This window comes from Mus caroli, unplaced genomic scaffold, assembly GCF_978045245.1.
Source record: "Mus caroli unplaced genomic scaffold, Mus_caroli_1 scaffold_11, whole genome shotgun sequence".
Lineage (NCBI taxonomy): Eukaryota > Metazoa > Chordata > Mammalia > Rodentia > Muridae > Mus > Mus caroli.
In genome coordinates this window covers 15,750,622-15,768,071 of record NW_028227266.1, presented here as the reverse complement: position 1 = coordinate 15,768,071, position 17,450 = coordinate 15,750,622, and the positions used below count along the sequence as shown (strand labels likewise).

General features: G+C 38.6%; 1 protein-coding gene across 1 annotated transcript; it reads right to left on the bottom strand.

Moving 5' to 3' along the window:
- Positions 1-363: 363 nt before the first annotated feature.
- Positions 364-1,317, bottom strand: LOC110301990 (olfactory receptor 7G2-like). Its single transcript, XM_021172725.2, has one exon. The coding sequence runs from the start codon at positions 1,300-1,302 to the stop codon at positions 364-366; it is 939 nt and encodes a 312-aa protein (XP_021028384.2). The 5' UTR covers positions 1,303-1,317.
- Positions 1,318-17,450: the final 16,133 nt, after the last annotated feature.

Genomic DNA, 17,450 nt, shown 5'->3' with positions numbered 1-17,450 from the left:
ATCAGTGGCTACTCCACTTCAGGACTGAGATTCAATCTTGACCTCCTATTGGACAGTTACCAACCATTTACAGTTCTAGTTCCAGTGTATCTTATCCCCACATCTGGCCAATATGGGAATTAGGCATACTCATTAGTTACATACATAGAGGAAAAACACCAAAACAAATAAAATAAAGTAAAATTACATTAAAAATGAAATTCTATGTTCAGCTTCAATGAAGTAAAATTGAAACAAGACAACTGAAAATCCAAGTTAAGTTCACTGAGTAATTATATTAGAAGTAATCATTGGCATTTTGACTTGGGAACTATCCTACAACTTTGGCTCACTCAAAAACCAAAGCCCCAGATTAATCATACATCACAGAATAGAAACTATTCTAGCAATTACCTTCTTCAGTGCTTCCTTCATATCCCTATTCTTCAAACTATAGACAAAGGGATTCAACATTGGAGGAAGTATGGAATACATCACTGAAGCCATAGCAATCTCCTTTGGTGAATCAATTACTACTGATGTAATGTATACACCAAAACCAGTCCCATAGAACAAGGAAACAACTGATAAATGAGACCCACAAGTAGAGAAGGCTTTATATTTTCCTTCTGATGATGGCATTTTCAATACTGTAGACACAATGTGAACATAAGAAAAGATTATTCCAAACAGAGGAACACCAGCAAAAATAGAAGCTGTAACAAATATCAGGATGTTGTTGATGAGGTTGTCAGAACAGGCAAGCTTGAGAATTTGTGCAATTTCACAGAAGAAGTGGAGGATTTCCAGGTCTGTGCAGAAGGACAAGTGCAGCACCATCAGACTATGCAGCAGACCATTTACAATACTAATAAATAAGGAGATTAGCACCATAATAACACAGAAGAAGGGATTGATGAGGACTGTGTATCTTAGAGGATAACAAATGGCTATGTAGCGGTCATAGGCCATTATTCCAAGGAGAAAACATTCAAAGATGAAACATACAGCCACAAAGCATCCCTGGCTCAGACAGCCAGCAAAAGTGATCCTCTGATCCTGTGTTTGTATATTTACCAACATCTTTGGGACTGTAATGCTGATTAAATAAATGTCATTAAAAGCTAGATGGCAGAGGAAGAAGTACATGGGTTTGTGGAGGTGGGAGTCACAAATGATGGCCAACATTATAAGAAGATTTCCAAAGATGGTGATCAAATACACGCATAAAAAGAATCCAAAGATGAAGGGCTGCAGCTCTATGTCATCTGTGAGTCCATGAAGGAAAATATCCAAAACAACCGACTTGTTTTTAACTTCCATATTATGTATAAATCTTAAGGAAAGGGAGCAAGAAGTTATTGAAATACGGGAATGAAGAGTTTCACTGTACAATTAAATTTGTTTGAAAAGAACTTTATAAATGCCTTAGGGTTTCAAATTTAGCCTTCTATTTCCATTTTAGAAGTAGAATATGAGTAAATAAGTTTGAAAGCAACACCATCTAGTTTGTCCTACATAGTTATTGCTATCTAGTAATTAATACCAATAGTGAATTTTCTTCTACTATTAGTACAAGTATAATTACTAATGCCTGATTAAATATAAAAAGTCATTGTATTAAAGAAAAGAGTTTCTTTGCTTTGAATTAAATGACACCTACCCTTACAAAAGGACAATTAAAGAATGATCCAAATTGTGTTTCAGGAGAAAAGTTCATGGGAATGATTTGTATGGCAAATTGATAATAGAAGGACACTTAAGTGGAATTCTTACTAATCATCTTGCACATGCTATTCTGATTCACCATGTTGATAATCTAACAGAAACTTCTACTTCATTTCTAAAAATTAGTTATGGGATCTGTACTTCTTGTCTGTAATCCAGAATGATGTAAATACCTCACCTGTGTATTGCAAATAGAGGAAAACTCCCTTACAGATTCAAACAGACTCCAGTAAAGCTTCCCCATTAAAGATGAATTATCTCTGAACTGAGTCCAAGATATTTTAAGATTTTTGAAATGATGATGAATAGGTCGCAAGCTGAATGCTTTATGTCTCTTAATCTCAGGAGGCTTTATGTTCAAAGCTCCTCATTAGACCAGCAACATGACTATTACTGTAAACCCATGAGTTCGTGTCCTTAAAGACCCATGCTAACAAAACTAGAGAGTTTAAAACATTTGATTCTCTGACACTGGAGACCAGTTGAAAACAAGTGAGTTCCCTCCCACACTTCATTGTATTACATACATAAAATGTAGCACTATTCTCATAACCTTCACACATGCTTTTTAATATTCTGTACAAGCTAGAGATTCTTTATCTGTTCCATGATATGTTTTAGTCTGTGTCCAATTATATTTTTATTAATATGTTCTATTTATGTGTACACAATTGTACCTGTAAAAGTTTTAAATTATCTTAAAAAAACCAAACAATGTTGTCTTCCCAGGATATCATCTCTGTCAACTGAATCATAAATTTGTTCTTATCTGCTGTATATTTATTGTCTGTTTCTTGTGATCACTACTACTAATAAGATAGTATTCAAGTACTATGACCCCACACACTGAATTTGTGAAACATTATTTTGTTCACAATTGTTTGCAATTATTTTTTGCATGGAAGAATACAATGACTTTAATTTCAGGGATTTTTTAAGATTGCTATTTTAGATTTGTTTATAATTTTACTTAACTGCTTTCCTTTGGTTGTTGTTTTATTTAAAGCTGATTATCATTCAGAGTGTAAGAAGGCATGTGATTAACATTTTTAAACCAAGCCAAAATAATCAGCCTTATAACTCATGTCGAAGAGTAGGCTTTCTGGTTTTGAAAAAAGTCAATAAGACATTCCAATGTTCAGTCTTGTTTTTATTGACCTACATTTCTAAGACTTCTGATGCATCTCCCTTTCTTCCAACATCTCTCATCCTCCAACATTCTCTCATCTTAGAGTACTTGTATTTCCAAAATTATTTAAACTCTGAGTCTATTTATTGCTTGATAGAACAAACTTTTACTCTTCAAAATCATCTGGCCTACAGCAATAAACTAGAACCAGCAAGTCATTACTAACGTATATGTGCCAAGCTAGTAATAACCAGAACATGTTTACTACCTTTTACAATTTATATTAGAAAATTGACCCCATATTCTACAATATGTGAGTGCTCCCACCTATCTATTTTAATTGTGGAACATAACCTATAATATTAAACTCATTATGACAATGAATAAATTATTTGATATGTCATTTATTTCTTTTAATTTATCTTTTGGAGAACTATTTTTTCTCTAATTTATTTACTTATTTACTTTATATCCCAATATCTTCACCAATCTCTTGGTCCTCATGGACACAGTTCCTGTCCCCAGTTTACCTCCCCTTCTCCTCTGAGAAAGGGGAGGCATTCCTGGTTATCATCCCACACAGGCACATGAAGTCACTTCAGGACTAGGAGTATCCTCTCAGGTTGTAGCCATACATGGACCCAGATTAGGTGAAAGGGATCCACAGGCAGGCCACTGATACAAGGAGAGTGCCCACTACAATGGTCCTTTTTATTTGTTTGTTTGTTTTCTGACTATTGTATGCAATGGTTTTCTTTATTTAAGAAGACATGAATTAAATTTGGGAAATAAGTTGTGAGTATATTCTGGAAGTATTGATGAAAATTGGGATCATACAAAAGTCTACCTCGCCCTTCCAGTTGGAGCCAGCTCCACATCACCTAAGGAGCGAACTTGGCAGACAGTCCCACAGTGCCCAGAGGACTCTTCACTTGATCTTAGGATCACTGGTGAGGAACACACCGCCTGTTCTAGACCAATTGTGATGGGCCTGTGAGATTAGGAGCAAGGAAATGGGAGCACTGCCTGACCAGCAGCTTGGGCTCCTTCTGATCAGTGCTGGTATAGATTGGTTTCAAACACAACAGACAGCACAGTGGACTTTAGAGGAGACATTAGGTCCAGGCACTGTAACACAGTCAGGATCTTAGGATTCCAGGATCCCAGGATAACAGAAGCTTGGTCACACCAGGTTCTCAGGGTCTCAGAGGAAGCTTGACTGTCAACAACTGTGAAACACCCAGAATCTAGGTTTACAGGAGCCCAGAATCACAGGATCACAGAGGAAGCTGGACTTCTGTGACTCTGAAGAGTCCTGAATCAACTGGGATTATAGGAAGGACAGGCTCCAATCAGATATATTCAGGGCAGCAAGCACTTCAGAAAATCAGATGGCAGGAGGCAAGCTTGAGAACATCAGCAACAGAAACCAAGCTTGCTTGGCATCATCAGGACCAACCTCACCCGTCATAGCAAGTCCTGGATACACCATCACACCAGAAAAGCAAGATATGGATCTAAAGTCACTTCTCATGATGAAGATGATGATGGAGGACTTTAAGAAGGAAATAAATAAGTCCCTTAAAGAAATACAGGAAAACACAGATAAACAGCTAGAAGCCCTTAAAGAGGAAACACAAAAATCCCTTAAAGAGTTATAGGAAACCACTACAGAACAGGTGAAAGAATAGAACACAACCATCCAGCAGAAACAATATGGAAAATTCCAAAAAATGGAAGCAGAAACAATAAGGAAATCAAAATGTAGAGAACTCTGGAGATAGAAATCCTAGGAAAGAAATCAGGAAACATAGATGCAAGCATCAGCAACAGAATACAAGAGATGGAAGAAAGAATCTCAGGTACAGAAGATTCCATAAAAAATGTGGACCCAACAATCAAAGAAACGCAAAATGCAAAAAGATATTAACTCAAAACATCCAGGAAATCAAGGACCCAATGAGAAGACGAAAATTAAAGATAGTAGTTATAGATGAGAATGAAGATTTTCAACTTAAAAGGCCAGTAAATATCTTTAATGAAATTATAGAGAAAACTTCCCTAACTAAAGAAAGAGATGCCCATGAACATACAAGAAATCTGCAGCACTCCAAATAGACAAGACCAGAAAAGAAATTCCTCCCAACACATAATATTCAGAAAAGCAAATTTACTAAATAAGGATAGAATATTAAAGCAGTAAGGGAAAATGGTCAAGGAACATATAAATCAGACCTATCAGAATAACACCAGACTTCTCAACAGAGACTATAAATGCCAGAAGATACAGGACAGATGTTATACAGACCCTAAGATAGCACAAATGCCAGCCCAGGCTACTATACCCAACAAAACTCTCAAATACCATAGATGGAGAAACCAAAGTATTCCATTAAAAAACCATATTCACACAATATCTTTCCATGAATCCAGCTCTTCAAAGGATAATAAAGGGAAAACACCAACACAAGGACAGAAACTATACCCTAGAAAAAGCAAGAAAGCAATCCTTCAACAAACCTAAAAGAAGATAGCCAGAAGAACATAATCCAAACTCTAAAAACAAAAATGACAGGAAGTAATAATTACTTTTCCTTAATATCTCTTAATATCAACAGACTCAATCAATAATAGAAGGACATAGACTAACAGACTGGCTACATCAAGAGGACCCAACATTTTTCTGAATACAGGAACCCCACTGCAGGGACAAAGACAGACACTACCTCAGAGTAAGAGGCTGGGAAACAATTTTCCAAGCAAATAGTCCAAAGAAACACTCTGGAGTAGCCATTCAAATATCAAATGAAATCGACTTCCAACCCAAAATTATCAAAAAAATAAGGAGGGGCAGTTCATACTTATCAAGGGTAAGATCTTCCAAGATGAACCCTCAATTCTGAATATCTGTGCTCCAAATGCAAGGGCATCCACATTCATTAAAGAAACTTTAGTACAGATCAAAGCACACATTCTACCTCACACAATAATAGCGGGAAACTTTAACACCCCACTCTCATCAATGGATAGATCCTGGAAACAGAAATTAAACAAAGACACAGTGAAACTAACAGAAGTTATGAAACAAATGTATTTAACAGATATCTACAAAACATTTTACCCTAAAACAAAAGAATATACCTTCTTCTCAGCACCTCATTTACCTTTTACAAGATTGACCATATAATCAGTCACAAAACAGGCCTCAACAGATACAAAAATATTGAAATTGCCCCTTAAATCCTATGAGATCACAACGGATTTAGGCTGATCTTCAATAACAACATTAATAATAGAAAGCCAACGTTGATGTAGAAGTTGAACAATACTCTACTCAATGATAACTTAGTAAAGGAAGAAAAAAAAGAAAGAAATTATAGACTTTTTAGAGTTTAATGAAAATGATGCCACAACATACTCAAACTTGTGGGACCCAATGAAAGCATTCCTAAAAGGAAAACTCATAGCTCTGAGTGACCCTCAAAAGAAAATAGCGAGAGCACACACTGTCACTTGACAGCCCACCTAAAAGCTCTAGAACAAAAGGAAGCAAATTCCTCTGAGAGTAGTAGACAGCAGGAATTAATAAAACTCAATGGTGAAATCAACCAAGTAGAAACAAGAAGAACTATATGAAGAATCAACCAAAACAGGAGTTTTTGTTTTGTTTTTTTGTTTTGTTTTTTTTTAGGTTTTTTTTTTTTATTGTTTGTTCGTTTTTAAGAAAATCAACAAGATAGATATACCCTTAGCCAGGCTAACTACAGGGCACAGGGACAGTATCCTAATTAACAAAATCAGAATTGAAAAGGGAGACACTAACAACAGAACCTGAGGAAATCCAAACCATCATCAGATCCTACTACAAAATGCTATACTCAACAAAACCGGAAAACCTGGATGAAATGGACAGTTTTCTAGACAGATACCAGGTACCAAAGTTAAATCTGGATCAGATTAACAAACTAAACAGCCCCATATCGCCTAAAGAAACAGAAGCAGTCATTAATAGTCTCCCAATGAAGCAAAGCCCAGGACCAGATGGGTTTAGTGCAGAGTTCTATCAGACCTTTAAAGAAGACTTAATTCCATTTCTCTTCAAACTATTTCACAAAATAGAAACAGAAAGTACTCTACCCAATTTATTCTACAAAGCCACAATTATTCTGATACCTAAACCAGATAAAGACCCAACAAAGAAAGAGTACTTCAGACCAATTTCCCTTATGAATATCGATACAAAAATATTCAATAAAATTCTCACAAACCGAATCTAAGAACACATCAAAACAATCATCCATCATGATCTAGTAGGCTTCAACCCAGGGATGCAGGGATGGTTTAATATACGGATATCTATCAGCATAATCCACTATATAAACAAACTCAATTTAAAAAAAATGATCACCTTGTTAGATGCTGAGAAAGCATTTGACAAAATCCAACACCCTTTCATGATAAAAGTCTTGGAAAGATCAGGAATTCAAGGCCTATACCTAAACATAATAAAAATAAATACAACAAACCCATAGCCAACATCAAACTAATGGAGAGAAACTTGAAGCAATCCCACTAAAATGAGGGACTAGACAAGGCTGCCCACTTTCTACATACCTATTCAATATAGTATTGAAGCCAAAGCAATTAGACAACAAAAGGAGAATAAGGGGATACAAATTGGAAAGGAAGAAGTCAAAATATCACTTTTTGCAGATGATATGATAGTATATATAGGTGACCCTAAAAATTCCACCAGAGAACTCCAAAACTAGATAAACAGCTTCAGTGGAGTAGCTGGATATAAAATAAACTCAGTCAAATCAGTAGTCTTTCTCTACACAAAGGATGAACAGGCTGAGAAAGAAATTAGGGAAACAACACCCTTCACAATAGTCACAAATAATATAAAATACCTGGTTGTGTCTCTACCCTAAGGAAGTGAAAGATCTGTGTGATAAGAACTTCAAGTCTCTGAAGAAAGAAATTGAAGAAGATCTCAGAAGACAGATCTCAAAGATCTCCAATGCTCATGGATTGGCAGGATCAGAATAGTAAAAATGGCTATCTTGCCGAAAGCAATCTACAGATTCAATGCAATCCCCATCCAAATTCCAACTCAATTCTTCACCGAGTTAGAAAGGGAAATTTGCAAATTCATCTGGAATAACAAAAAAACTAGGATAGCAAAAGCTCTTCTCAATGATAAAAGAATCTGTGGTGGAATCACCATGCATGACCTAAATTTGTACTACAGAGCAATTGTGGAAAAAAAAAAAAAAAAAAACCAACCTGTATGGTACTGGTACAGCAACAGGTAGGTAGTCTAATGGAATAGAATTGATGACCCAGAAATGAACCCACATATCTGGTGGTTATCATATAGAAGAATGCAAATTGATCCATTCTTGTACATATCTCAGGTCTAAGTGGTTCAAGGACCTCCACTTAAAATCTGAGACACTGAAAGTTATAGAGGAGAAAGTGGGGAAAATCCTTGAAGATATGGGCACAGGGGAAAATTTTCTGTACAGAACAGCAATGGCTTGTGATGTAACTTTGAGAATCAACAAATGGGACCTTATAAAATTACAAAGCTTCTCTAAGGCAAAAGATACTGTAATATGAGAAAAAGGCCAAAAACAGATTGGGAAAGGATCTTTCCCAATCCTAAATCTGACAGGGGACTAATTTCCAATATATACCAAGAACTCAAGAAGCTAGGCTCCAGAAAATCAAATAAACCTATTAAAAAATGGGGTATAGACCTAAGCAGATTCTCAACTGAGGAATACCAAATGGCTAAGAAGCACCTGAAAATATGTTCAACATCCTTAATAATCAAGGAAATGCAAATCAAAACAACCCTGAGATTCCACCTCAAACCTGTCAGAATGGCTAAATTAAAAAATTCAGGTGTCAGCAGATGCTGACGAGGATGTGTTGAAAGAGGAACACTCCTCCATTGCTGGTGTGATTGAAAACTGGTACAAGCCCTCTGGAAATCAGTCTGGCAGTTCCTCAGAAAATTGAGCATAGTACTACAAGAAGATCCAGTAATAACTCTCCTGTGCATATACCAATAAGATGTTCCAACTTGTAATAAGGGCACATGCTCCACTATGTTCGTAGCAGCCTTCTTTATAACAGCCAGAAGCTGGAAAGAACCCAGATGTCTGTCAACAGAAAAATGGATACAGAAAATGTGGTACATTTACACAATGGTTTACTACTCAGCTATTAAAAATAACAAATTTATGAAATTTCTAGGCAAATGGATGGATCTAGAGGATATCATCCTCAGTGGGGGTATCCCAATCACAAAAGAACTCACATGATATGCACTCACTGATAAGTAGATATTAGGTCAGAAACTTAGACTACCAAAGACACCATTTTCAAAATATGTGAAACTCAAGAAGAAAAACCCAAGTGTGGATACTTCATTCCTCCTTAGAATGGAGAACAAAATACCCATGGAATGAATACCAGAGACAAAGTTCGGAGCATAGCCTGAAGGAACGACCATCTAGATATTGCCCCACTTGGGTATCCACCCCATAAACAACCACCAAACCCAGACACTGTCTCCAGCTAGGCTCTACCAGTGCCTGGCAAATACAGAATTGGATGCTCACTGTCATCCATTGCACAGAGCACAAGGTACCCAATTAAGGGATCCAGAGAAATACCCACGAAGCTGAAAGTAACTAAAGCCCCTTAGAAAGAACATCAATATGAACTAACCAGTACTCCTAGAGCTCCTTGGAACTATACCACCAACCCAATAAACACATGGTGGAACTTGTGGTGCTAGCTATATATGTAGCAGAGAATGGCCTAGTCGGCCATCAATGGGAGCAGAATCCCTTGGTCTTGGGAAGACTCTATGCCCCAGTATAGGTGAACGCCTGGACCAGGAATGGGAGTTGGTGGGTTGGGGAGCAGGGGGAGGGAGAGGGGATAAGGGATTTTTCAGAGGGAAACTAGGAAAGGGTATAACATTTGAAATGTAAATAAAGAAAATATCTAAAAAAGAAAAAGAAAAAAAGTCAATCTCATAAATTTTACCACAGGATACACACAATATTTCCGACAATATGCCTGAAGCAAGACTATTGTAGTTTGTTTTCAATACAAAATCCTAGTGTTTCATTATACCAAGCAGCTATGATTATAGGTCTGTACCATCAAGGCCGTCTGCAACGGTAATTTAAAAAACTAAGCCAATAGAATCATGGGTATTATATATTGATACCTCGTATAATTATATTTCAGACATCATTGTATAAGTATTATAGTTGGATTGTAACTATAAATTATAATTGTAATTATAACAATAAAATGTACAGCATTTGTAACAGCCCAGATTATTTTGCGTGTTTTCAGATGAATATTTTGACTAACACCTTAATTAGATAAAAGTCCTATCTAACCCTGGAGGTTTTCTTTTTGGAAAGAGATAACTAGTTGATGTTTGGTCTCTCCTGATGTGTGGTGATTCCATTTAGATTCTTTCATATATGGGTAGATAATAAATTTTCTACTCTACTAGGTTTCCATATCTCAAGTTCTTCTTTGTTTTAGCCATCCCTCCCTATATTTCCACACTCATCACTTCTCTTCTCATGTTCATTTGATCCCCCCTCTCTACCTCTTACCAGGTAAACAACAAGGCAAAGAAAAGAGAGTAGAAGGCCATGATACAGCCTTTAGGAGTCTGTTAATAATGACCAATTACTACATAAGTCTGAAATTCTCAAAAGTTCAACTGCTTTAAATATATCACCATCAGTTGAAGACTATGGAAAGCCAGAATAGTGTCCTTCATGGGAAATATAAAACACTATTTTTCCTTAGTGTGTTATTGCAATTCATGTTGTCTATCTTAGGCAATATCTACTTAATGCATATTTCTTTCCATAGATTAAGTCATCTCAGCCTTAGTTCAGACCACTGACAGACCATAGAAAGCTTAACAAGAAAAGAGGCCCAAGTGTGGATGCCTGGAACTCACTTAGAAGAGGAACAAAATAATCACAGGAGGCAAAGATGAAAAGGAAACTTGAGGGGATATTGGAGGGGGGGAGAGGTGAAAAGGAGAGGCAGAATTGGGTGTGGTGGGGGGAGCCAGGAGGGACACCCACAAGACCAGGAAACTAAACTGAAATATGCAGCAGTGGGAGTTAAGGGGCAGAGGCCCCCTCCCAGAGATTTGGTACTACCAAGATTCAATGGGGATGACATTAGCTGAAATGCCCAACAGTAGAAAGATAGAACCAGAAGAGTACACCTCCAGTAGATTGATATCTTGGTTACGAAATTGTTCATGTCTAAAGAAAATGCAGAGACAAAATGAATCAGAGACCAAAAGGAAAGCCATGCAGTGACCAGCCCAACTTGGAATCCATCCCATGTCTACATCCAAATCCTGACACTATTAATAAGGGCAAATTGTGTGTGCAGACAGAAGCCTGTCATTCCTGTCCTTGGAGAGGTTTTCCTAGCAGCTGACTGAGAAAAATGCACATAATTACAGCCAACCATTGCATTGAGGTCTGGGAAAATATGGAGGAGTTAGCAGAAGGGCTGAAAAAGCTGAAGGGGATTACAAGAGTTCTCAGAGACTAAGCCAAAAACAAAGGAACATACTGAAGGTGGTACTTGGCCACAGCACATGTACAGCAGAAGATTGCCTTGTATGGCCTCAGTGGGAGAAGATGCTCTCAATCTTGTGGAAACTTGATTCCCCAAGGAAGAAGGATGCTGGGTGGGGGGTGAGCAGGAGGTGGGTTGGACAGTAGAGGAGCACTCTCTCAGAGGTTGAGAGGAGGGGACATGAAGTGGAGAACTCAGGAAGGGCAGACCAGGAAGGGGACAATGTTTTAAATATAAATGAACAAAATAATTTAATAAAGACTTTTTTTTTAAGACATGTCTTCTTTAATGGGTCTCCTTTGAGGAAATCTGAGTCTGTCATGTAATGCCTTGCATCAGTGGTTTTCTAAAACCTTGATATGATTAAATGAATATTTAATACTAACTGTGGCTTCATGTATGAAAGCCAAGAAGTACCCAAAACTTCAAAATCAATATGTATGAATTCATTCTACCAGTGCTGACAAATGATCCAGAGCCTCTGACCATTATTTTCAGCTTCTACCTGTGAGTATAGTTGATCACAGTTTTGGAAAATATTTTAATAATCTTGGCCTTTAGCTCTGGCTTTCTCTTGGTCATCGCTAAGCAGTACTTTGTCTCTTATCTGTCTTTTAATGATATTTCTTTATGTAGCAACTCTGTCTTAAAAATGTTGCAGAACATATAAACTGAGAACCAATAGCATAATTCCCACATCCAGACCTGCTTTGTTTTGATTTGTATAAGTGTGGAAGTTCTTTCCCTTAGTGTCATGGCCTATGATCACTATGTAGCAAATTGCACCTTGTAAGGTACACAGTCATTTTGCATCCCTGCTACAGTACTATTATGATATTGCTACTTCTGTGCACTAGGGTTGCTAACAGCCTATTACATAATATGTTAGTGCTTTGGTTGTCCTTCTACATAGCCTGGAAAATACCCATTACTTTTTTTGAAGTTGTTCAATTTCTCAAACTGGACAGTTCTGACCCCTTCATTGATAGAACTCCTGGCAATAATTCCAACTTCCATATTTGTTTGTGGTGCTCAATCTAAAATTTTTTTTCTGTTATATATTAAATAGTGGCCAATGTGTTGACAGTCCCACCATTAGAATGACAATGTGAAGACTTTTCCACATGTGTGACTTCTTTTTCATATGTGTATTAGTGCTATATTAAAGGTTGGAGTATATGCGTTAACTCAGTAACAATTGATTTACCTAGGAAGAGTGCAGTTGCTTCGGTCATGTATTCTGTGTTTCCTGTGAAGATAAACCACTTTATCTAAGAATTTTGGAACAAGAATACACAGAAGGCACTGAGGAAAATTAATAATAGGATGACTTATTTTCTATGATGGCTGATTTGCTTTTAACTCCTGTTTCTATACTAAGTGAAAAGGGCAGATTTGTTTGATCCTGAATGCGTCACACATCTGACACATAATTTGTTTGACAGAGTGTTTCAGTGAATTTAGTTTGACACTCCTCCTATGTTTGCTTAACTGCTATCTCCTTGATTTGTGCACATAATTTTCAATTCTATGAAGACAGCTTATTTTTCCAGTATAATGTGAAAGGGTGTAGAAGAGAGGACTATAATTTTACCTATTTTTATGGCCTCTCTAAAGGAATTATTTACAAAATATTATCATGGAAGGAACAGTTAGGCTTTAACCACAACTAAAGAACAGCTTTAAATTAACCATCTAATCAAGTCTATGTGTATTACATACCAGATTAAGTCTAATGTGACAGGACAAAGTCAATATTGATAAGAGTGAAGGTATCACTGGAGCAAAATATTGGAGGAAGAACTAACTCCATATCATACAACAATAGCACATACTACACTGTCCTATATTTTTCATAACATTGTTATAAGTTTTTGGACACTAATAACAATATGAATTGAAACTACATTGAAATGATTCATTTTATGTGTTTTATTTTTAAGAGAGAAATAACATTAATGTGTTGAAAGAACAAAGACAGATAAATCTCATTATAACCGTGTCTGAGTGGAAGATTGGAAGTACAACTTCTTTGTTTTTATAAATATTTTATTTACTAACCTTCTGCCATGTGGGTCTGTGCACCAGGGGTTTTCAATGGACATCTCTGGCCAAGCCTGGTGCAAGAGTTCCGGCCAAGGAAAACAAGTGCTAGCAGAAAGAGGAAATCAAGTTGCTTCCGCTGCTTCTGCTGCTGTAGTTGGCTCCACCTCGATCTTTGCCTTCCTGGTTACTCAGTTACTCCTTACCACCCTGCACTGAGTCAGGTTGGACTGTGATGACTAGAGAGACTGACTAGCCAGTGAGGAGTGCAGAGGAGCTTCAGGCGGACCTTTGGGAGAGCAGACTTCTTCCCATATGATACAGCTCTTAAGACAGAAATTTTAGATGAAGGAGGAGTTCTTGCACACCCTTAATCTTTCCGGATAGGATTCTTATATATAGTGTTGGGGTGGGGAAGGGTCTGACAACAGGTACTTCCCATTGGTTTGATCTGAGAGCTTTAGGGATACCATATTTGCTTGTGGGAGAGCTTGGTGCTGCTCCTACATGACTGATAGCCAGATAAGTCTCTGTGGGGTGCTGTTGAGGCTGTAGCTATGTGACAGTAGCCTGGGACCCTGGAGGTGTGACTGAACACCTGCCATCCCATGCAAGTGGAAATCACCACCCACTGGTTCACGGGAGTTCTAAACCTTTGTTCAATTGGGGACTAAGCACAGCTCACCACCCCACATAGCCATTGTCCCCCTTCTGGGCCTCCTCCCACATATCTTCATCCAAATACTCCACCTTGTATCCAAGAAGCTAATCCTTCTAGGTGTCCCCTTTTGTGAGGGTTCTCAATAATTAGGTACATATTTACCACTAAGGCAAGATTAGGCAGTCCTCTACACACACACACACACACACATACACACTCACACACACACACACGTATATAAATATATATATATTTATCCCCAGGGAGACTTGGACCAGTCCATGTATGCTGCTTGGTAGGTGGCTCGGTGGCTCTCTCCCTCTCTAGGAGCTTCCAGGAGTATGATTTAGTTGAGACTGCAGGTCTTCATATGGGGTCACCCTCTATCAAGGTGACCTTCATATCCTTTATATCCTTCCTCTAATTCCTATATAGTATCCCTAACTTCATTTTAATGTTTAGGTGTAAGTACCTGCATCTGTCTTGGTCAGCTGCTGGTAGGAATTCTCAGAGGACAGCCATGAGAAACTCATGTCTGTAAGTACATCATAAGATCAGGAATAATGTCAGGCCTTGATAGATCCCCATGAGATGGATCCAAACTTGGGCCAGTCACTAGACCGATTTTCTTCAGTCTCTTATCATTTTTGTCTTTTAAACAGAAAGAATTCTGGGCTAGAAATTTTGACTGTGGTTTGGTAACCCTGTCCCTCCACTTGGGTCCCTGCCTATTTACTGGTGGTGGACTCTTCAAGTTCCTTCTCCACACTCTTTGGCACTTTGGCTAAGATCACCCCATTGATTCCTAAGGTATTTCATAGCCCAGGTCTCTGAGGCTTTCTAAAGAATCACTCCACCTTGCTGACATATGCAATAGTGTCTGTGTTTGATGGCTGTTTATGGGAAGGATCCCTGGGTGAGGCAGTCTCTGGATGGCCCTTCCTTCCATTTCAGCTCCAATCTTTGTCTCTGTAACTCCTTCCATTGGTATTTTGTTTCTGATCCTAAGGAGAAACAAAGTATTGACACTTTCCTCTTCCTTCTTCTTGAGTTTCATGTGTTTTGAAAATTGTATCTTGGATACTCTAAGTTTCTGGGCTAATATCCACTTATCAGTGAGTGCATGTCATGTGAGTTCTTTTGTGATTGAGTTACCTCACTCAGGATGATATCCTCCAGATCCATCCATTTGCCTAAGAATTTCATTAATATATTGGTTTTAGTAGCTGAGTAGTACTCCATTGTGTAAATGTACCACATTTTCTGTATCCATTCCTCTGCTGAGGGACATCTGGGTTCTTTCCAGCTTCTGGCTGTTATAAATAAGGCTGCTTTGAACATAGTGGAGCATGTATCCTTAGTTGGAACATCTTATGAGTATATGCCCAGAAGAGGTATTGCTAGATTCTCTGGGAGTGGTATGTCCAATTTTCTGAGGAATCGCCAGACTGATTTCCAGAGTGGTAGTATCAGCTGGCAATCCCACCAGCAATGGAGGAGTGTTCTTCTTTCACCACATCCTACCCAGCATCTGCTGAGACCTGAATTTTTGATCTTAGCCATTCTGACTGGTATGAGTTGGAATCTCAGGATCGTTTTGATTTGCATTTCCCTGATGATTAAGGAAGTTGAACATTTTTTCAGACGCTTCTCAGCCATTCGGTATCCACAGTTGAAAATTCTTTGTTTAGCCCTGTACCTCATTTTTCAATGGGGTTATTTGATTTTCTGGAGTCCATCTTCTTGATTTCTTTGTATATATTATATATTAGTCCCCTATCGGATTTAGGATTATTAAAGATCCTTTCCTAATTTGTTGGTAGCCTTTTTGTCTTATTTTTTTTTTTTTTTGCCTTTTTGTCTTATTGACAGTGTCTTTTGCCTTACAGAAGCTTTGCAATTTTATGAGGTCCCATTTGTCAATTCTCGATCTTACAGTACAAGCCATTGCTGTTCTGTTCAGGCAGACAAGGGAAATGTGACTCTAACCTTGCTAGGAAGAAGGTCTAAAAGGCCACCCCAAACAGTGACACACTTAATTTAGCAGGCCACACTCCACCAAGGCCACACCTCCTAATATTGCCACTCCCTGGTCCAAGTGTATTCAAATCACCTCAGATGCCAGTTATTACTAGTGTCAATTTCACATGTTAATAATGCTATTTACCACCTGTGATAAATATTCTTCATTGTCAACTTACCCACACTTGACAATACTTAATAGACACCTCAGCAGATGTCTTTGAAAATTTCAAGGGATGTGTATCTGAGAAGAAATGTTGTACCTAAAAATTTTAGAATAAAATCCCAGGGAATTCTGTTACACAGTGTGTGGGGCAATGGGCTATACACAGACATCCTGGTCTCTAGGTGAGTTTAGGTCTTGAACTCCCATGGGACCCGATGGGTGGTAATTTCCACCTACATGTGACAGAAGGCCTTTGATCATGTCTCCTGGACTCCTGGCTCCTGTTGAAGTTACTGCCTCCACACCCCTCACAGGAGAATCTTGTGGTTAACAGTCACCTAGAGAGTGTCTCAAGTTTCTGGCATTCTGGCTAGACTCCTCCCCATGGTTACCTAGCAACAGCAAAATAGAGCCCACTATAAGAGGGGCTGCTTGGCCCCACTTCACTCTCTTTAAGCTTTCTTATTCTCTAACTCTCCTCTCTCTCTTTCCCTTCCCATTTCTCTCTCTCTAGTCTTTGTTCTCTCCCTCATTCTCTCCTCTTGACCATGGCCATTCTTGCTTTCTTTCTACATTCTCTCCTTTCTCCCTCCCTTTCTACAATAAAGCTCTAAAACCATAGACGGTCTCTGATCTTGAAGGCCTGCCGTGCTTGACGATGGGATTGGCTTTCTCCTCCCACCAGAAGGCCTTCCTATGCTGCAGCCAGGGATCAGACTAAGGACTCTTGCCTGCTTGGGAACCACCCAGTGCCCCCCCCCCCCTCATCCCCCTGACCTCTTCCCTTATCTCTGGGGCTGAGTGTCACCCTAGGGCCCCTATTCTGTTCTCAGCTCCTCTGCTGTATCCATCATGGGATGTCAGAGACTGGGAAACTGATACCTGGGGCTGCCCCTTGTCCACCACCTGCCATGTGGGATCAGTGGCCTAACACAGCGAGATGACCACCCGAGTTCACATGGAAAGTGCCCAGCAGTCCTCCTGCATCTACCTGCCCAGAGCACTGGAATTCTGGCGGGATGCAGGCACTCTCCTTCTCCCCTCTTCCCACACATCCACAGCCAGCA

Coding starts and splice junctions, on each gene's coding strand:
- LOC110301990 (XM_021172725.2), bottom strand. CDS start 1,302: ATGGAAGTTAAAAACAAGTCGGTTGTTTTGGATATTTTCCTTCATGGA.